General features: G+C 36.4%; 1 protein-coding gene across 1 annotated transcript in view; it reads left to right on the top strand.

Annotated features, from left to right (window-relative positions):
- LRP12 (LDL receptor related protein 12) overlaps window positions 1–22,676 on the top strand; it is a 49,245-nt gene that overhangs the window by 22,961 nt on the left and 3,608 nt on the right. The window contains exons 4-8 of the mRNA XM_009638320.2: window positions 5,145–5,201; window positions 12,299–12,434; window positions 13,940–14,142; window positions 18,848–19,949; window positions 20,782–20,914. Of these exons, the coding sequence (XP_009636615.1) occupies window positions 5,145–5,201; window positions 12,299–12,434; window positions 13,940–14,142; window positions 18,848–19,949; window positions 20,782–20,914 (1,631 nt within the window). The remainder of the gene's footprint in view (window positions 1–5,144; window positions 5,202–12,298; window positions 12,435–13,939; window positions 14,143–18,847; window positions 19,950–20,781; window positions 20,915–22,676) is intronic.

The raw sequence follows: 22,676 nt of genomic DNA, 5'->3' as shown, positions 1-22,676 counted from the left end.
AAATATTTTGTCCAGTCTGCTTATGTAGCATTCATTATGCACCATGGTACCTTTTAACTCAAGGCAGTTAGAAAAAGCTCTCTCTTCCTCGCCATTCAGTTACAGCAGTTCCTCAATTTATACAGTTCTTTTTATAGGGGGATTGTAATTTGGCTGTTAAAGCTAACAGCAGAGGCTAAATCTTGATACAGAAGAATTTAGCTTCAATGGAGATAAGTGTGCGTGATTTTTTTTTTTTTTTGTGGACAGTAACTACTTGGTCTAACAGCAAAAATAAAAGTAACTTAAGCATGGTGTTTGCTACTATGGATTTTTTTTTTATTATTTCATTTTTCAACAGGCAAGTTAATTTCTCTGTAAAACACAATCTGGATTTAACAGAGTCCCAAGATACGTGATGGTCTTCCAAACTAAAGTTATAAAATTTGATTTTTACAATCACGGTGGACAAAGTCACTTGTACCAAGTTTTTTGGGTGCACTTTTACAATTCATCACTTCATTGTACATTCAATTTAGTTTAGCCAAATTGAAATTAAAACGGGTTTTCATTTAAGAGTTGTCATTTGCTATCTTGAATATATCAGTATGTAGATAAACTTCTTGTTCTTAGATGAACTTGGGAGGTGTCAGACAATCTGGAATGCAGAAGCTTGTCTTGTTTAATCTGAATGTTTTGACTAGGAGGAACTCTTAATTTTGGGAGGGCGAGTTGTCTGGCTATCCTTTTTGAAAACTGCATGAATGTGAGCAAAACAGGACTGTATTCTTCCCATTTTGAGAGTGAGCTGTGCTGCGTTAGGTGATGGAGAAGGAGGGATGCAGAGGGGTAACATTCTAAAGTGAAGGCTGCTGCGTTTTGGTTGGCCTCCATGCATGTTGGCCTAAGCATCACTGCTACTGTCTGGGTTTCGAATATATAGAACTTAGCAACTATTTTTTTCCAACCGTGCCATATTTTTCAAATGCGAAAGCGTTTGTTTTTCCATGCTTTCCCGTTATGGTCTTCCTCTGCAGTTTGGTTTGGAGTGTTTGCTGCTGCAACATTTTTCTCGTTGCCAGCCTCTCTCCCCTGGCCTGTGTGTATTTTCCTGTCTGTGATGAAACTCAGATGTCAGTGAGTCAAATACCTTCCAAGGCTATGGATTTTATCTTGCACATAGTTTTATTCTCCTCTCCAGACTCCCTTAGAAGTATAGGGCTCATGGCTCTTTGACCAGGATGTTTGAAAGTGTCGTTGTGAGAGTGTTGGGTTTTTCAGGGTAGGGTGGGCCGGTGTTGAACATAGTTTCATATGTTCAGGCTGACATGGGAGAGATGCCCCAACTGCTGGAAAACCTGAAGGCAAACCTAGTGTCTTCTTACCTGCTTCTGTGGTCAGTCAGCCGTGAGACACAAATCAAAAAGAATTAATTAAAGTGTTTGTGGAACTACTTGTTGTCTGATTCTGCCTGCTCTTAAGATGAGACAGCATCTCAGCTTGGAAGATTGGAGTGGGATAGAAAAAACTGACAAAGGTCAAAGGGACTGGTTTGTGCTGTGAAAATAAAATTTTATGGTTAAGTCCATCAGAATCGGTGACCAACTTTGACCATAGCTGTACTTTAGATTTCTAAAGTTACTCAAGACAGAAAGGAACCTCAGAAATTTGAGATTGTACCATACTGTAAACGTGCTCTATGAAGAATCTAACTCATTTAATAACTGACTGGCTGACACTTTTTTTTTTTTATTGCAGTCAAGGAATCTGTAGTTATATTACCAGTAGTGGTGACAACAAACTCGTGTGCACTTAAGTAGAAAGCCATTAAAAGTACTTTCCATGCTTTTGTTTAACGTATAGGTTACTAGTAGTTTAACATATCATGTATCCTGTTTACCAAATATTCTATTTTGATTTTTTTTTAAAAACATATTAAATGCTTTTTTTTTTTAATCTTGAGCCTTGTCCATTTCAATTTTTTAACTTGAATGCAGTTGCTGACCATATCTTAAGCTGCAGGACTAAAGTTGTCATACGTTTCTGTTTAATACCACTTAAAATAAGTGGTCTATTTTCATAAGTATTTACAAAAGCATATGAAGGAGATTGGTATAGTCCTGGTTGCACAAGTGATTTGGGTTTTCTTGTTTGTTTGGGTTTTTTTAAGAAGTCACCAAAAAAAAGTCATGGAAGATGTCAGGTTTTGAAAAACAAATTTGGTTTCTTGAGGGCAGAATGGCTTTGTGCAGGAGCTTCTCGGTATGTGTCTTCCAGCGCTGTGCTGTCACACGCACTTAACCAGCTCCTGTAACTGATGTGGGCAAACAACTTTTGTTAGGTGGCACCTATTTCAGTTTTAAACTTCAGGTTCAAAAGGCAATGAATAGTAAATATTTCTTTAAAACAAGAAATATGAAAGCTTAATGGTGACCTAACAAATTTTTTTTTTTATATACTTACACTCTGCTGTATTAAATAGATAGACTAACAGGAATTTCAAAGATAATTATGTTCCTATGTCTTAATGGAAATTACTGATCTGTTATGTGATACATTGATATTCTAGTGGGCTCAGTTGATATGGAACCATGTGATGTAATTGTTGAGATCATATAAGGATCATTGCCTAAAAATTTCATCAAGGTGCCAGCAGTTAGTAACACTTAAATGGCATCTGAACACACTCTATTTCAGTGACCGTTTCCAATAAAAAAGGAAGTAATAATCTGAGAGGTTTCTAAGGTTCACCTTTCATGTAATGAAGGATTATTGGGAAGGAAATAATTTTAGAAAAAAACACCTTATTTTGATATTACAGTACTTGGATCTGAGTTGAGACTTCATCACACAGTAGTGCTGCTTCTGACTAATCACTGCAGTTAGTTTGACAATAAATGTGACATCACTTTATGCCAAGAAATTACTTGTTAGATCATAAAGCATATTTAAATGGAAAATATTGAAGTGTTCCATTTTGGATATTAACTTAAGTTTTCTTCTTAATTTATGCCATTAATTCTAAGTCAATGTGTATAGGATTTGGATGTGAGTTCCCATTTTAGTATGCTTCTCATTATTACTGATTTGTAGTTAGTACCGATTTACGGTTTTTGTCAATTCTTTATATATGCATTGCTTTTCTTTCCATCACTTCAGTATTTTCGTGTTTTGTTATTGTATTTTTATCAGAATCGATATCATTAAAATTCTGGGGGTTTTGTTTTCCTGGTCTTTAGGTATAGGCAGCTTGTCTGTAATTCAGATTCTGGGACTATCAGGGGAGTGCCCAGATGTCGACGGTCTTCAATGTAATTACTTATTTTTCATATTTCTAAATGTTTGTGAGTTGATTTTTTTTGTCATGCTGTTCATTTTCAGTGTTCAATGACAGCTACAGTTGTATGTGCTAATAACCCCTTTTAGAAAATACACAAATGGTGAAAAATCCCTACTTTAATTTGAAAGGTGAAATACCAGTGAGTGATTTTTAGCGTAAAACAAGAGGTCTTGAAATCTGTTAATGTTATCCTTACATTGGTGGTAATAATACAAACCAAGATAATCAGAAATGTACTTCTATGAAATCAGATACAGGTAAAATAATTTTACAGCAAAGGTGGTGTTATTGTGTAAATTTAGAGCTAAGTGTTACTGAAGACATGAAACCAGTATGGCAAACATGCTGTAGCATGTCAGCTTATGTGCAAAATGGAGAAATTATTTGGAGAATAGCTTTTTAAAACTTACAGGTATTTTATTTTTGGAAATAGTTTAACTGGAAAAAATTAGTTCATTAAAAATGGGTCAGGGGGCACGTCGCTTTTAAGCACTCAAGAATTTAGGGGTTTTTTTTCAAAGAAAAATTAGACTCGATATTTTTCTACAAATTCTGATCATCAGGTTTCTAATTGTATTGTGTCTTTAGGAAGTAAAGAACTATGTGCATTTGGTGTTAACCCTGGGAGCAATTTCTGAAACATTTTATTTGTAACCACTGCAACGGAGGAGCTTTAAGATGCTTGCTTAGGTGTGTATGTTCTAGGTCAGCTCTAGCAGTCTTTAAGCTTGGTATAAAAGGAATTTGAGTATTCTTCAAGTATTTAAGGTTATTATTACCCCAAGATATCACACTTAGATTGCAGTGCTGGTAGAACAACTGATTTCACATGTATGAAAATGTGTGACCTGGCAAATCTTCAATATTGCGAAACTTTGAGGGATTAAGAGTTGTGGGTTTAAAATTTCCTTAGTGATGTATTTTAAATTTTAGATTCACTGTCTATGTTCAAAGCAGCTTATTTATGAAACTAGCTCTGTTCTCCCAAAATGCCTGAAAGATTTTAATAAAAATTTGTTGTGAAGGTTAAAAGAAAAGATGTTGAATAAAGGAGAGGAGAATGAGAGCTGTTCAGTGGGGGAAATGTGCACAAATACAACTTGATCTGTCATATCATGTAGGGGGCTACTACCTCTCAGCAAACGTATTCACTTTAGCAGACTTCTTTTACTTTGGAGGAGTACGAAGTAGTATGAGATTTGGAGGAATAGCTTTCTAGTCTCTTAACTCTTGATGACCACATGGGTCTTGTTGTTCATCTTTGCAAGTGTTCTTAGTTTTAACGAACATTGATGGGGAATTACTCTTGAAGGTAGCTAGTTCCTGGCTATATCAGAAACATCTTTCTGGATAAAGGGTATATAGGCTGCTGTTCCTTATGAAATAGATGGATGTCTTCTCCCGGATGTTTTTATTTGTGTTTCATTTACTTACAAATCTTGACTCAGGAGGAGATGGGGAAGATGCATTGAAATAAACCTTTCTTGAAAAGAAAATAACATTTGATGGAAAGTCATGCAAAATCTACTATATAAAATGCCTGAAGTTTCTCAAAACTTAGCTACTATCAGTCTCTCGTTCCTTAACTTTCTAGTATATTTAATTGTTCCTAGTACGCTGATGACGCTTGTTTTTTATTTTCATTGTATACTAACTTTCTCTAGTTTTTCTCTAACTTTTATCATAAAATGAACGTAGGACATTTAATGTTTAATATTAATTAAAATAGCTTGAGTTTTGTTCTTTCTGTTCTGTGAAAGGGTATCTGAAGAATTTTTACAAATTTTATCTTGGAAATTAGCTTATTCATTATGTTTAATTTTAGGAAATGGTGCTCTTGCAGAACATTCTGAAAATGTGCATATTTCAGGAGTGTCAACGGGTAAGTCATTTTTTGTAATGTTTAAATTTCATGCATGACTTAAATAGTAAATATTGAAAGCCACCTGGTATCTTATGAAGAGATATTTGGCTATAAAAATTATTACTGCCTTTTGCAGCATGTAATAAGGAATGAAGCAACTGGAACATGGAAAAATTCTCATAAGATAAAATTGATACCTGCATGCTCATGAACAGATTATGCCTTTCTAAGTGGACTGCTTAATTATTTTTCCATACAAACATTGAACTAAGAGAAAAGTTGGTTTAAGTTGAATTGATATTTTCTTTCCACAGTAAAGTTTTTGTGAAATGAAATTTATTGAAATGTAATTTTGGACACTGCTACTATCAAATAATATTAATCCAGGAGTTATGCGTTTCACCTGATTAGATTGAAGCAGTAACTGAAACTGCTGTACACTTGACTGCACAGTTTCCTTAATACAAGAAAAAAAAGAATTTTAGAACTCATGAAACTGAGAAACTGATGAGATGCTGGGAGAATATGGGGTATAAAAGCAGCGCACGTTGCTCAAAGGTTGCTGTGTCCTCTTCCCGTACGTCGGTCTTAGGCCTCTGCTGGGCAGCAGCCACGGTTGGGACTGTTGTGTGTTAGTGATGGGACTGTGTGTCCATTAAGGCATTAGGCGACACCGGTGTATCGTCTTTGTTCTTCAGATGTTAAGCAGTGTCAGCTAAGCTGCTGGTCGTGTTTTAAGATACAGATTCTCCAAATATGTGTAAATGGGGAGACAAACACTCTTCTTTAGTGGGTAGAAGAATATAAGCCTGATTCTTTCCATAGGGAAGCTACCACTAATCCCTGGAAATCAAACTGATTTTCACACTCTTCTCCTAAAATAAGAGTCAAAATGCAAACTCATCCTTTTTGACAACAGCTTGCACATCTCACTGTAGCTATCCTTGCAATACCGCTTCAAACATTACATTGCTAGTTGTGCACGCAGTTAAGTTTTTGGATAAATGTACAGCCAGTGGATGGTCTCTGTTACACCATACCACTTTCTTTCTCCCTTCCATTGTTTGCCACACTGACTGTCAAAAGTCAAATTGTAGAAGAACTTTCCTGTCCATTCTTGTGCTGCATCATGAAGAATGTTGTTACTTTTCAACAGCAGTAATGCACCAAGTATCATATATGATACATTTATGGCACACTGTAAATAATAAATAACAGCCCAGGTACTTGCCACTGTTGGAACAATTTTTGCTGGAATCGGATTCTTCAAGATACACAGACAGCCTAAAATCTAGCTATGCAGCTTTCAGGATATGTTTTAACAACCCATCACCCCTTTGTTTACCGCAACAGTTGAGTTACAGGTCGCAATACAGGCAGAAAAGCATCTGCTGGGCAAGAGGTGAATGGAATTTTTGACTCTGCTTTCAGTACTTTGTCCAGCATGCTTGAATAGGCAGTGCCAAGAAGAGGAGAACACAATGTACTTTCTACCCAAAATAACAGCAGCTGGTAGACGGACCTTTAACTACTGAGAAGAAAGATCCAGTGAGGACTTCCATTGAAAAATAAATTAAAAAAAAAAACAAACCAACATACATATATATATATATATGGGGGGTGTTTTTATATATATATATGAAAGTAGGTCTGGTGATCCTTTGTTCTAAAATGGCTTTCTAGCTGGGGAAGAATAAGTATCATACTCTTAAAGTTTCTATCTTAATATAAAGTGAAAATTCTTCACTGGAGAATTTTGAGATAATGAGGATGGGGGTGGTCTGTTAATGAAAACCTGAAGAAAGTGTGTAGGCAGACCCAGTGGCATTTTCCTTAGAGTTCTTTGTATGTACATCTTAAACATTAGGTGTATGGCCCGAGTATAAAAGAAGGGGATGGATTTAGATGATTTTTGACTTCCTTTAAAACAATTTGGGTCTCCCAAACATGTTTTTGAACTTGCAGGTTATATATTTCATCAAGCATACCCAGACAGCTTTATATTTATCAGAACAATTTTAAGTGGAGTTTCTGTAAAATAGAACCAAGACATGTGGCCTTTAATCTTTCTAAATCCAACTTTAACTTGGTGTTGAAACCAAGCAAGCGATTTTCTTGGACAGTTGCTACTGAGAAGGGATTTAAAATGAAATGATTGTCTTGATGGTAGATTTCCTGTCATGCTGCCACTGTAAGGCTACATGACCTACCTTACTAAATTATGTTTTAATAGCACAGACCTCCGTGGTCTTTGGTATTTATGCTTCTGCTGTATATTATATCTGCCAAGGTGCAAGTACACCTCTAATATATGAGCACGCTTTTTCTACCAACAGCAATAATGGAATGTTGTCTCTTGCATATAAGCTATCACTAGAGAACAAGGGTTTATGCCTTTGCAAAACCAACACCCCCACCCCCATTTTAAAGAACTTCTACACTGGTGAAAATGCTTGTTCACAACAATTTACAAAAAAAATATAATAATAATGATTCCTTTTTACTGAGTGTGTCTCTGTATTGCAGAGCAAAGGGCATTTTAAATTAAAGCTTTACAGCTTGACCTGGAGGCAAAGATTCTGATGCCTTCTTCCCCCGTAGTTCTCCAAATAAGACTTTCAGTGGCTCCTGAGAGTTACAAATGCAATAATTATCCTCCCTATTCATGGTTTAGACTTTATCACAACATTATTCTCTTTTTACTCTAAGCTGTTTTAAACACCTTCAGATCATTTATCCAGCTGCATTCATGTCCTTACCATGTCCAATATAATGCATACCTTATCATCTTGCGGTTCACATTGAAAGCTAATTCTTTTATCTTTTCAACTAATCTTCTGGCATTACTGTGAAGATAAATCCCTAATCTCCCTCTCCCTGCTTTTCTGAAGTGACTTTTTTCCTTGACATGTTGTTCACTGTTACTACAGGTACTTTACTTCTCTAGATCTTGCTAGAGAATTTTTGCATAGGTTTCTCAATTATTTTCTTGTTACAATTTGCAAGTTGAATTTTGTACTGTGAAGTTTTCATTTGCTCTCATCAGTTTACCAGTCAACATCCCGTAGGTAGTTTACAGTCATATTCTGTAATGTGGGTCAGCGAACAAATTTCAGGAAGAAAGGAATAAGGAAACTGTTGTACATGGTTTTTAAAAAGTCTACAGGAAAATCCATATACACCAGAAAACCACATGCACAGCTTATCCTCTCAGCAGTTTTTTTGACCATTCTTTTGCACTTTAGTCTGTGAAACATCTTCAGTCCCAATTACAGTATTGCAATCTATTGAACAGAGTTATGGCAAACAAACGAAATTGCAAATAGATTGTTAATAAAATAAAGGCTCACAAAGGAAAGAGTTTAAAACAGGTAGGAGATGGATGAGCAGAATTGTACCAAAGAATATAGGGGAATTGAGAGGAATGTAGAAATGGTTGTGCAGGAGGGAGTTGCTCCTACCCCAAAATTTTATAACCACCAGCATGAGATTTGAAAACATCTTGGGCACGCATCGCTCTATATCTTTGCTTCTCTGTGATGTGACCTTCTCCATTTTTTTTGTGCTTCTACCTCCTTTGTAAACACATCTCCTTTTTTTTTCCTGACTCCTCTAAATTTCATCGTGCTGTTTTCATAGGAGTTTTTAATAAATTGTCCCAAACCTGGTCAGTTTTCCTGTAAATTTAGGTTCCTGTAGGCATGACTGACCTGCATGGCAAATGCCTGTAGGGCCACTAGCAATTGAAATCAGAAGCGCCAATTCTCCGCAGCTTAGTGAAAAGGTGTTTGCCGCTGTTCATACGTGTCTGGTTTATGTGCTTGACTTCGTTTCTTGATTCCCGTGGCTTTCTTGACGTTGCTCACGTTCTCCATGTTTGCAAACACATGAATAAAATTTGTTACATTATATTCTCAAAAACTTAGAAGAAATATCCTCATTAAGCAGAGAGTGAGGAATTTATTTTAAAAGGCTTGCTGTTGTCTTTATAAAGTAGATTCCCTTTAAATCAGTTCTATTTCAAAAGGTTATTGATTTTAAAAATCTTTGAGACATTATTCTCTCTCAAAATGACAGCACTTCTGAAGTGCAGCTTCTACACAGTTGATCTTGACCTTTACACAAGTTTTTAAGCAAATGGGAGATTTCAGTTGTCTCTTCAGTTATAAGTAAGAGATTTCAGTGCATGAATGTACATCAAGTATGCATGTACATTTAGCTTATCTAGCTAACCTTCATCTTAGGAAGCTGTAATTCCCTTTTCAAGTCCATTCCCTTTTATTTTTTGAACCCCCGCTTTATCATATGCAGTTTCTTCAGTTCGATTTTTCTCTCTTCTACGGCAGATGTGCAATATTGTTCCCTCTACCCTGTATTTTAGTGCCTCTGGTCATTCTTGCTTCCTCATACCCTCCTTAGTCTGCTTCTTTCTTCCCACATCAGATGGTGCTGGAAACAGGTGTGTTTTGCCCGCAGCTCTTTAGCTTTAGTGGAAACAGAGAAAAAACCATCTTAAGTAAAAGGATATAGAAAATATAGGGCTATGGCTGGTATTGCAAACAAAGGCTAAAACCTCTGAATTTTAGTAAAATTGGAAGTTTGCATGGTGCTCTGAAAAATACTACCTTGGTTATAGAGGCTTTCCGTGTGGAATTTCTTCCATTCAAACCGGTGTAGCAAGTAAAAAATTCCTGCTTGTACTACTGCAGGGGTTGGATTGAGCAGATTATAGCTGTCAGGGTACGCTGTGCCAGCATGGGAGGTTGCAAAGCTGATTGCATATGAATTTACAGTTGCTAGCAGTGTTTGGAGGTTCCCATTCAACAGACACATGCTGTGCATATATTTAGAGCATGCTTAAGTTTTTGGAGGTGAACTTTGTAAGATTGAATGAACATATGTTGAATGGATTATTTTTATCTTCTAGTGTAAGGTTTTTCTTTCAGGCAAATTCAAAAGCTTTCTTACAGGTTCTCACGGACAAAATCTCACATGTCAGTTTGTAAATATCAAATCCCAGGTGAATGTTGTAATAGTATAAATTTCACCTGAAGGCAACTCATTTTAAGCTGAGCACTATTTCAGTAGTAACCAAGTAGTGCGTGGAACTGCCTACCAGTATCTGCAAGGTTGACCAAAATGTTTTACATGTTCTTCTACTTTTTTGCATGTGTTTTTGTTTTGAACCTGTTAAAACTGCTATTTTACTTCAACATTTAATTGCAAATAACCACTTTTTTCTTTCCAGTCTTTCTTTCTCGTCTGAATGGATGTAAAGTATATCCAGTTCACACAGGAGCAGTGTTCCGCAATATCATGGTGTTAGAGCACCACCTATAGGGTTTGCTCAAAATTAAAACAAAGAAGTTTCCAGGGAATATTTAAATAAATTGAATATTCAAACAAAACAATATCTTTCTGTATTTTGAGACTTTTTTTTGTGCCTAGATATTAGGACAGGTCCTATGTTCTATAGCCAAAGTACATTAATGCTCTGTAGCATGAATGAAGCTCTGATAGGACACCTGTTAATAACTGTTTAAAGCACTGTTTTCCTACAGCTGTACATGTAAACAGTAAATTGACTGAGTTATATTTTTGCTTCTAGAGTTCTGTATTTAATCTAATACAGAAAATGCAGCCACATGCCAGCATTTTTGTCTTTTAATCCTTTTAAGCCTATTTTTATAAATATATTTTTTATGCTATATGGAAAGATTTTTAAATAATAATCATTTCAGAATATAACTTTTTATTGTATTACAGCAAGTTGATAATTTCAGGTCCCTGTAGTCTTTAAGAATGATCTTAAAAGTGTGATTGTGGATAAAATAGAAAAAAAAAATAATAACCTGTTTACAAATTACATTATTACAACTTTTGCACTATTACAAATGTAGTTTATTCTTCATTGTGTTTGTTCGCTGCATCAGTTCTGATGTGTTATTTTAACCAAATACATACTCAAAATTTTTAAAATTCTTAAAGCTTTTGATATCAAACAATAATGAAAATGCCTCCACATTTGTGATAGTTCCTGTGTTTAAATTACTGCATTAAATTAAATTATCCACAAGTTTTGGACTAGCAGTGAGGAAATTGTAAAATAAAAGCACAGAGGGCAATTATTTTTAATGTGTTTTCTGACCTCTGAAACTTCCTCATAATTTCAGGCTCTGTAGTGAGAGTATTCTGGCCTTTGTATTTATGTGAAGGTTGTGAATATGCTATATGACAGGTGTTGGACATAAGGCTGCTAAGGGGAAAAAAAAAAAACAGCAAAACAAACCCACAAAACTAATAAATACGTTACTTGAAATAAGATCAGTACAGTTGAGAGCACTCCAGTGAAAGGAACAAGGAACTGAGTTAGAGCCAATACAGAAAGCTACACCTATAATAAAGTAAGAATACAAATGGCTGAGCTACTTCAGTTGCATAGAATTAGTCCTATAAATACAAGCTTTCTAGGCCGTTATCAGAAATGTAGTTACACAAGTCCCTCTTAAGAATGATCTCTTGTAAACCGAACTTTTAATATCTCTAAATGAAGTGTGCTGCAGTAAGTGCTCTTTGCCTTCCAAGCATTGGAATCGTGTATGAAGGTCATTTCCATGCCAAGGGCTGGAAGGGGGTATTTAAATGATGGCCAGACACTGGGTCTTCCTAAGACAGGAAATTTCAACTACTTGATTATTTTGCTTTAATTTATTTTTCACATTGTAGTGCACTTCTCAGTATAAGGTGTAAATGATAACTAAATTGAACTGAGTCTTTGTGAAGGCTAAAAATAAAATTAGGAAATAGAAAATCTTTCACATCACTAATAGAGTTGTCAAAGTCTGTATAGAGTAATCTTTTTTTTTTTTTTTTTTTTAATCTGTAGTACTAATTGACATTACTATAAAATTCTGCACTTGCACCATTGGAAAACATCTTTTGGCTGGCAAGCTGTGACCTGCGTCCATTATGAACTACTTCAGACGTTGTTTTTATTGCTACCTCATCTAACTCTGGGATATTTTCCTTGATAAGTGTTGATAGATTTTTGTACTACTGGCTTTCAAAAAAATGGCATTAATCAAGTTGTTTTCAATATATATGTATTTTTTTAGCTTGTGGAGATATTCCAGAACAAATTCGATCACCAAGCGGGACAATCACAAGTCCAGGGTGGCCCTCTGAGTATCCTGCCCGAATCAACTGTAGCTGGTACATCCATGCAAACCCAGGGGAGATCATTACTATAAGGTAACAGTGCTCCTGTACATGGATTGAAGAAGTCTTGATTAGACTTTTTAAACTGCCAGTTGTGGATGTACCAATTTTCTTTTCCTTCCTGTAAATGTAGGATTTCTGTTTTGTTTGTTTTCTGCCTTTCCTTTAATCTGATTTGCTTTTACACAGCCATGTAGCATTTGTTTTCAACTGGAGAGCTGGTGACTAGAAAAAGTTTCGGTGTGGTCATTTGATTTCTTTTTAATGTCTCTAAAATATAAAAATTATGTAATAAAAAAATGTGTAGGGGAAATTCTGTAATGCTTCGTTGCTATGAAGTCTCATGGTGTGCTTAAAAGTGGCAGGGTATAAGCAGTAAAGCAATAGACATGATTGCAGTTTTGGAAATGCTGACTTTTGGTGCAGGGAGCTCGCCACAGTTTCAGGTACCTTGTAACTTTTCTAAAGAAGTAATACAGAGTTGTATTGTGGGTTCAAGTTCTCATGAGTTCATTCCCTATTACTGCCACGAGGGAAATCTAGGCTTGTTTTAGCATCAAGATACAAATTAGTACTGTTTTGCAGGCTGATCGTGAAACTGCATTAGCCGCAGATTTACTTCAGTTTCTAGTACAGACCTGCTGACCTAAGAAGCAGCTCTTCATTATGAAGTGTTTGCTTTGACATCAGTTACTCTTTTAAAGTACTGCTTTTTAATTTAAGCAGGCTTTCTACTAAATGTTAAACTGGCACAAATGCAATGTAAACTCGGTAGAGCTGTTCATCTACTAGAATGCTGTCAAAACTTTTTCATACAGTTTATTTTTCATAAAACTCAATTTCTTTTGCATTGTTTCCTTCCACCTACCTACCTAGAATACATTGCACACTTCGTTTCTGGTTTACTGCTGTTCTGTCTGTACTGACCTGTTTTGCCCAGACTCTCTCCATTTCACACCTCATTACCATGGCAGCATGTCTTGACACAGCTGTAGCCGTACCATGCCATTCCATGACGTACCCATTGGGTAACAGAGTAGTGCAACTAGCAACAAATATTATCTGAAATCATAGGTGTGAACAGTTTAGCTGTATTTATAATGCCAAATCATATCATTGGCTAAGTGTAGCATTAGCTAAAGTACTGATGAAATTTGGGTTAAATAAAACCACTTAGGAGTATATGAAAGTCATTAAATGAGACTCATAAAGACAACTTCATTAACAGAATTTTTTTTTCTTTTAGATGAAGGCTTAATGTATTTTTTTATAGCAAAACTAAGCTTCTTTATTTGGTGGATGCAGTATTTTGGTTAACAGAATGGATTCTTGCTGTCCTAATAAAAGTATCATCACCACAAGGTTAAATCCTATTCTTACATGGGTAGAGAAGCCGCTGTTTTTATTTCAGACCAGAAACAGCTAATTTCCATTTTTATGGTGGTTGTTTAATATCCAGTTCAGTAGCAATTTTGACCTCTTTTTTTTTTTTTTTTCTGTTTTTTTTTTTTTTTCCCCCCCCCCCCCCCCCCCCCCAGCTTTCAAGATTTTGATGTTCAGGGATCGCGACGATGCAGCTCAGATTGGTTAACAATTGGAAGCTACAAGAATATTGAAGGTTATAGAGCATGTGGCTCCTCCATCCCTTCACCATACATCTCTTCACAGGATCATGTTTGGATCAGATTTCATTCAGATGATAGCATCTCCAGAAAAGGCTTCAGATTAGTCTACTTTGCTGGTACGTTTCAAATGATACCTAATTCAGTTTTATGGTTTCATTTTTTTGTTTTCTGTTTCAAGAACTACTTCCTTATAGCATGATACAGTATATGCATTTCCTGTAGTCAATTCAAGGCTTACTGAAAGTATACATTGTGTAGATTATTTTGATCCTATGCACAACTTGACTATTCAAAGCAGGAATTAGTGTTCACCGTAATAAGCAGAGTGAATGATTTGGTGGCAACTTGGGAGGTTTTTTAACATAGCTTAAGATTAGGAATTTTTTCATCAGAATAAAATCAGCTGTTAAAATAGTTGGGTAGACTTCTGAGTACCATAAATAGGGCAAGAGAAGGAAGAAACAGTGGGATTTTTTTTTTACATTTGCATCATTTTTTCCCCATCTCCAGAAGGTATTTAAAAAAAAAAAAAAAAAAAAAAAACACCAAACAACAACGAACAACCACAACTTAAAAGCCTGTAAACATGATAAATTATTCTAGCCAAATATAGACATGGTTTTGTACATGCAAATTTTTTCTTGGATAATTCAAGTATGCAATGTAAGCTATTTACCAGTAGTAATAGTTTGAGACTGTTTTATGGGCAATTCTTGCTCCAGTAGGTGTTGCCAAGAGAGAGGAGGAAGACAGTCATAGGTAAAGAATAGCTCCAAACTTTTTTCTGGCCTTAAGTAGATTTTACATAATAGTATGATCGTGATTTTCTATGTCCTGATCATCAAAAATTCTCAATTAGATTCCTCTTTGTTTTCATAATGGTTTTGCGTTCTCTTGCTTCCTCAGTGTATGCGTATACTCCACTCTCTCACCTGCTCCAAAACTCTCTGTGCTAACTTTTAACTCCTCCGTAGAACAATTCATACTCACTTACACCTGTCCACTGCCACCCATCTTCAAAATTCTTCCACGAAGATTCAGTAGAATGTACTCTGATCTCTTCTAGCCTAAGCCATGTTTTCCCCCATTCTGTGTTCTGCATTCTTTCTACCTAATGGCTTCCTCCACTCTGTCAGTCCTTCACAAACCTGAAGCTTCCAGGCAAGCTTATCCCTTTCTATCACTTGTTTTCAAGCCTACAAAAAAGTTCCCTCTACGCTTCAGCTCCTTGCAGCTTAACAAGTCTTGGGAGAAGTAATGCAGCTTTGCATGTGATGCTGGCTCAGCTTTCAGGGCAGTGTTCTACCTGGGTTTTGCTTACTGTCTCGCCAATAAACATGACAGGGGGGAAAAAAAGCCACTGTCTAATCAGTCACCCTCTACTACTGTTTCTGCTAACTGCCCATGCATACGCTGTTACCCTGTGTGAGGCACTGGCTCCGGCCCTGCTTACCTCCCTCTCCTCCTGGGCAGAGAGGGAAGGCAGCGTTCCTGCCTGAGGGCTTTGGGAAGGAAGGATGTTTTGGATGAGGGTGTGGAATGGGCAGAGGAGGCAAGCCACAGGCTCAGTAGAGTTTTTCTGAAAATACTTTCTTTTCTTCCAATCTTGAAACAATTTCTGTGTGTAACCCTTTTGGAAGAAGCTATAACATTTTCAGCAGTAAGCAATTTTTACTGTTAACGTGATTTCTTTGCAATAGGATCATGGAGTGGTACTCAGTTTAGACTTAAGAACTCTTTAAGACTTTAATGCAATTTTTAAAATGCCTTTTAAAAAAAATTTGGTTTGTTTTGGGGATTTTTGTGCTTTTGTTCTGTTTTTTTTTTTTTTTTTTCCTAAATGAACCTTGCTGAAACTTTGGTTTGAGTTTGGTCTCTGTGCTTGATATGATACTTGGGAAGTATTTAATGATGGAAGTGGAAGTGTAGTGTTTCAGTGATCAGTCATCTTCTAATGTTGTAAACTGACCTGTGTATAGGAGAAGAGTTGACAAATCTGCTTTAATAATCATCTGATTGTTTCTGCTTTCCAGTGTGAAAAGGAGACTCCTGAAATACTAATAACATTTTTGCTGTACGTTCAACTGTGCCATTATATTGTTTAATTTCTTCTCATTAACATCATGCAGTGGTGCTTGGTTTAACTCCTCAATAGACTATTTAATTCAGTGTTGTTAAGGCTACTCTCAAAGGTGGCGTGTCATGTTAGAAAAAGGGGAGAAAATAGTAATACTTTAGTTACATGGATGCAAGTTAGGCCTACTTTGCTGGAATGATAGAAACTATATAGATTACAGGTGTAAAAAGGAGCCATTTAGGGAGCCCCATGTTTAAAATCTGATGTGGAAGATAAGCCGTGAATTGTTTGAAATTAATTCTTGTTTGAAGTAAATAATATCTTCCTGGTAAATACTCATGTTTCCTTTTAAATAAACAAAACAACAACAGCAACAAAAAGCATTACAGTTAAGAAGGGTACTTGACTAGAAGGTAAATTTTGTGTCACTTCTGTCTTTCCTCTCTTTTCCTCCCACCCCTTTTAATTTATCAGCCTCTTCAATTATGGTTATTGAAATGGGATGGAATTTACTAACAGTGATGTAGAGTGGAAAATACGAGTTAATAAAAGTACAGAGGTTTATGTTCACTGTAAATGCATGGAGGGATTGTGTGAGTCCTTTGGCTACAACTGCACATGGGTTCTGCTAATATCTTGTACTATCCTGAAGTCTTTTTTGGTACAGCTTCCAAGGATAGTTTTATTTTGTACATATCTTATTGTTTTATGACTCTAAATTTTGATTCACATGTAAACTTTCCTGATGTAATGACTTCAGGATCGGTGATTAAAAATGTTAAATCAGGATCAGGTAGGCAGCTCTTTTCCAGGTTGTTTAAAAGCCGGCAGCAGAAGGAAGGGCTGAGGTTGAAATCATATCCTATTTTGTTGCCACAGTATTGCCATGAGTATTTACAGCTCCATGTTATGACTTTCTATTCAACCTTTTCCAGGTTCTGCAAGGTAGAAGCATTGAGCTTAGAGTATAATCAGTACTTGAGCAAGTTCTTATGCATATTCTACTACATTGCCCACCACCTATGGGGCCCAGTCACTTGATTTAGGCAGAACAAGTCTAGTAGTTCACTTTTGCAAGTTTCAAATTAAAGGCCAAGGTTCATACTGTTTGCTGCACTAATATTATGAATGATGTATATGTGTGTGAGTGTATAATATATATAAAAATACGTGTATATATATATGTACCAGGACAAAAAGATTGTATAATTTATACTAGATCTGTTCTTTGGGTTTTTTTCTGTAGTGAAATAAACATTTTCTAAAACTTAATCACTGGCAGCACATACATGTTGCCCTCCTTTCACTCTGTCAGCAAATCTGTTGACTTAAACACTCTTCAGCAGTGCTTATAACATTTATCACTCCTGTTGGTTTCATTTTTTCCTGCATTCGTTTTTTTAAAAATCTTAGCATGTGTGAAATTTTTAAAATGCTGACATCGCACCTTTAAAAAAAAAAATATTTCAAGGTAGAGTATTTCTTTTTAATGCTTTCTAAGATACTAAAATACAAAAAAGAGAACAGAGGTGTGATATGACTTGACCTGTCACAGCAGATTAGTTGCAGCAAGGGAAATTCAGGCTAGATATGAGGACTTTTATCGCTTTGTGTGGTTAAGCACTGGAACTTTGAAAATACTTGATTGGACAAGGCCCGAACAACCCAATCAAACTTCAGTTAGTCTTGCTTTGAGCAGATGATGGGATTAGGTGACCTCCAGAGATCCCTCCCAATCTGAATTGTTCTGTTGTAAAGCAAGATAGAACCTGCTGCTTCTGGAAGAGTCTGTAGTTCAGTAAGTTCATCATGCTGTCTTCCCTGTTTCTTTTTTAAAACCCAAAGTATAGTGTTATTTAGATTTAGTATATATTTGTCTAACTGAGTTCCTGAATTACTGCTGTGTAGGACTATCTGCATTGCAAATTTTTTTGAATTTTTTTTGGAGGGTTGACCACGGCAGTTTGTTTTATAGCCAATTTTACAATCTGTACTGTGGCTTTTAGAAATTGCAGTGATTTTAAATGATACAACGGTGTTTGTCTCAGCTAAGTCATTGCAGAGCTGAAGTAGCTTGCTTCCCAGATATGCTTCAGTGTTTAACATGGCTGGAACGTTATTAAGTGAATCCCTGAAAAGCACTTTCCTCACTGTCAGGATTCATTTAAAAAAAAAAAAAAAAAAGCAGCAAAAAACCCCACTTCCATGTTTTCTGGACCACTACTTGAACCCTTAACTTTCAAAGCATAATTTTCTATGGTTTTGTATGCTTTAAGTATGTGTTTCTGCATTTGCTGCACTCTCCTCTTAGTTGCTGGAGGAGAGGCAGAAGCTGAACAGTGGGAAGAGGTGAAGAGAGAGGTTTCTGTCTTTGGTTGGTGGTAACAGGTAATTTTCAACTGTCAGCTTTCCTCTTGCCATAGATCCTTTGATACAAAGGAGGAACCTACAAAAACAGGAGAGGGGTCTGACTGCTTTTACAAAAAAGAATTTGAGGAGGCAACTGGTACCGCAGAACAAAATGTTTCTGTATTTCAGGTGATATAGAGGAGAGAAACAGTATATTTCTGACTTAATTTTAGCACCTTAGAAGCCAGATTTTTCAGACACTATAAACGAGCATTGTTTTCTCGTTTGGGTTAAAGTTATTTGCTGCTTTCAGTCAAATAACTTTGAGAGACAAACCATAAAGTGCTAAATTAAAAAAAAATTAATATTTTTATAATTTCTTTTCTTTCTTTCAGGGAAATCTGATGAACCAAATTGTGACTGTGACCAATTTCATTGCGCTAATGGGAAGTGTATTCCAGAAAGTTGGAAATGTAATAATATGGATGAATGTGGAGACAACTCGGATGAAGAAATCTGTGCCAAAGCTAATCTTCCCACAGCTTCTTCCTTTCAACCTTGTGCCTGCAATCAGTTCCAGTGTCTTTCTCGCTTCACCAAGCTTTACACTTGCCTTCCAGAGTCTTTAAAATGCGATGGTAACATTGATTGTCTTGACCTAGGAGATGAAATCGACTGTGATGTGCCAACATGTGGGCAGTGGTTAAGATACTTTTATGGTACATTCAGTTCTCCCAACTATCCTGACTTCTATCCACCTGGAAGCAACTGCACCTGGCTGATAGACACTGGTGACCATCGCAAAGTAATTTTGCGATTCACTGATTTTAAACTTGATGGTACAGGTTACGGAGACTATGTCAAAATATATGATGGATTAGAGGAGAATCCACGGAGGCTGTTGCGCGTGCTAACAGCATTTGACTCTCATGCTCCCCTCACAGTCGTTTCATCCTCGGGACAGATAAGAGTGCATTTTTGTGCTGACAAAGTGAATGCTGCAAGAGGATTCAATGCCACCTATCAAGTAGATGGCTTCTGTTTGCCATGGGAAATTCCATGTGGTGGAAATTGGGGTTGCTACACAGAGCAGCAACGCTGCGATGGTTACTGGCACTGTCCAAACGGAAGGGATGAAACCAACTGCACCATGTGCCAAAGAGATGAGTTTCCCTGCTCTCGAAATGGAGTTTGCTACCCTCGTTCAGATCGCTGCAACTACCAGAATCATTGCCCTAATGGTTCAGATGAAAAAAATTGCTTCTTCTGTCAGCCAGGAAATTTTCATTGTAAAAATAACCGCTGTGTGTTTGAGAGCTGGGTTTGTGATTCTCAAGATGACTGTGGTGATGGCAGCGATGAAGAGAATTGCCCAGTCATTGTGCCCACTAGAGTAATAACTGCAGCTGTCATTGGGAGTCTTATTTGCGGATTGCTGCTTGTCATTGCACTGGGATGTACTTGTAAATTGTACTCACTCAGGATGTTTGAGCGAAGGTAAGTAGAACAGATGGCCTCAAGAACTAAAATTTTTAAAATAATTTCATATCTGTTATTGTTACACTTGAAACATTTGTATTGACATACAATTACTGTATGTGATTTCTAAAGGCATTGTTCCTTCTTCTTCTTTGACAGTAAAAAGAGGTTAGTTAATCGTAGAATTATAGAATATAATTCAAGTTGGAAGGGACCCATAGGGATCATCAAGTCCAACTCCCTGCTCCTCGCAGGACCACCTAAAACTAAAACATATGGCTAAGAGCGTCCTCCACATGCCCCTTGAACTCTGACAGGCTTGGTGCCATGACCACTTCCCTGGAGAGCCTGTTCCAGTGATCGACCACCCTTTCAGTGAAGAAAAGGGGATAGGAGTATTCTGATCACTTAACTATTGAGAGTCTTTCAGATGTTGTTACCAAAAGGAAAGTGTGGAAAAGCTATGTTTCTGCAATTAAATATCTCAATTCTGTATTTAACAGCATGTTTCTTCTATTGTAGACCATCTCATACCAGGATCACACATTCTTCAATTTTTATGAAATAATACAAGCATCTCTCATGGTGCCTTTTATATTTAGCTTTTTTTTTTTCTTAGTAATTTATTGTTGGGTTTGTTCTGTTTTTCTTGTCTCAGCTGGACAGACCCATAGGAATGACTGCAAGGACTTACTGTATATTCTCTGTCAATTAAATTTCAATTAAATTAACAAAACTTCATCTGCTGAAATTTATTATTTCAGATTATAATAGTCTGATGTAGTTTTTACTCTTAAATATATATGCATCATAGTCTTATATGTTATGAACTTTCTTTTTTCTTTGAAAGATCATTTGAAACTCATTTGTCAAGGGTTGAGGCTGAACTGTTAAGAAGAGAAGCTCCTCCATCCTATGGACAGTTAATTGCCCAGGGTTTAATTCCACCAGTTGAAGATTTTCCTGTTTGTTCACCAAATCAGGTAAGATTCCACAATAGCAGGCAAACTACTTAAATTTTAAGGAGACTAAAATAAAGATACTTTAACCTTCATCTGCACTTTTTTTGTTCTATAGCATTTCCTTTTCTTCCTTTCAGGCCAATGCTATTACACTAAGGATTAGCCATTGGACAAAATCATGATACAGTAGCACCACAGAGTTTTCTCTGCAGGCTTTTTTTCTTGTTAATGAATGACAGTAATGCACACTATAGAATCCCGCTTGCATGAAAAGAAATGGATTGGTGGATCTAGTTGTATGTTCTGTATTGATGTTGTACAAGTTAGATTGCAAGATAGCACTAGAAATTTGGGAAAGAAGGATTGAGACTGCTAATGTAAAATGGTAGTTCATAACCTCTGTGCATATGTGTTCAGGTATGATCATGCCGGCTATGCATAGAAAAGCAGATGGCAAAGGCAAGGCAGTAATATCGTACAGAATTAACAGGAATGGGTAACAAAGTAAAAGCTAGTAAATAGTAGTTAATAGTGTCTAGCCATCTTGATTCTCAGGTGGGTCATCAGCACAATTCTTATTTTGTTGATGAATTAATTTCTATCAAAGCAGCTTTTTCATTTAAAAATAAAGGGCTTTATTATAGCTCTTTTGTGAAATAAAAGTCTCAGTCTAAGAACCCTGCTGCAGTGCTGTATTAGAGTTGGCATTAACTTGTATTAGGTATTGCAGTTAATGCAAGTTTACTGTTAGCCAATATTGCTGAGCCTGTAAGAAAAATAGTTACAAGACCATAAGAAGGGGAATTGTTTTTTCTATTTTGAACAGAACTGATTTCATTACACTTATTCTGCCATAGATTTCACTTACTCTTTCATGCATACATGTTCACAAGCAGCAGCTGTGATCCATCACAAAGGATATTGTAGAGGAAAAGAGGCAAATAAGTTGCAATTTGCATGAGAGACTGAAAACATCAAAAAGAAGACACTGAAGATTTTTCAGTAGCTAAATTAGCACTAAACTTATTAATGAGCCTATTAATGAATGCCTATAATGAACACTGTACAATCCCTCGTTCTTGTTGGATGGGTTATCGTGGTTATAATAAAGATCAGTATGTTTCTGTTTAAAAACAGTTCTGTACTTTTGCAAATCTGGCTTGCTGTCCTCTTTTCTGAAATCAAGCTTCACCAGTTTGTGATGCAGCTATGCTCACCAGCCTCTTGAGGTAGGGCTAGCTCAAGAAAGTCTGTTAAGACAGTGCAGTTGTCATGCCCAGATGTGTAAGCCCTCTAGAACAGGTAATGTGCAACAAACCAATGTTCCCTGCACATCCCTACCCTGTATGGGACCCTGCAGGTTTGGTGCACATTGAACGTGTTTAGGAACCGTTGCGACTTTCAGACTAACTTAGCTTGCTCAGACCCGTTTTTCCTCATGAAACCCCACAAAGGTGGCCTGAAGATCTTGGGTTTTACTAAAATGAAATCTCCTGGTAGAGAAGGCAATTCTGGAAAGCCCAGACATGTAGTGGCAGCAGTCAAGAGATTGGTACTGGAGCTTTTAAAAAGCTGGGCAATTACTGAAATTTTCTTTTATCTTTAGTTTGACTTAAATTGAATTAACCACTGTTGCTTTGGATATACTTTAAATTATTTTTCAGAACTAAAATATAATGGAATTTGAAAGACTTACTGGAAGTGGCAATCTTTCATAATGACACATAATAAAATGTAGTTGCTTCCTAGTCTTTCTATGTAACCATGATTTCATACTCCATAA

The sequence above is a fragment of the Egretta garzetta genome, unplaced genomic scaffold, assembly GCF_000687185.1.
Source record: "Egretta garzetta isolate BGI_Z169 unplaced genomic scaffold, ASM68718v1 scaffold154, whole genome shotgun sequence".
Taxonomy (NCBI): Eukaryota; Metazoa; Chordata; class Aves; order Pelecaniformes; family Ardeidae; genus Egretta; species Egretta garzetta.
Note: the sequence above shows the minus strand (reverse complement) of the source record. Positions and strands in the feature narration are given on the sequence as shown.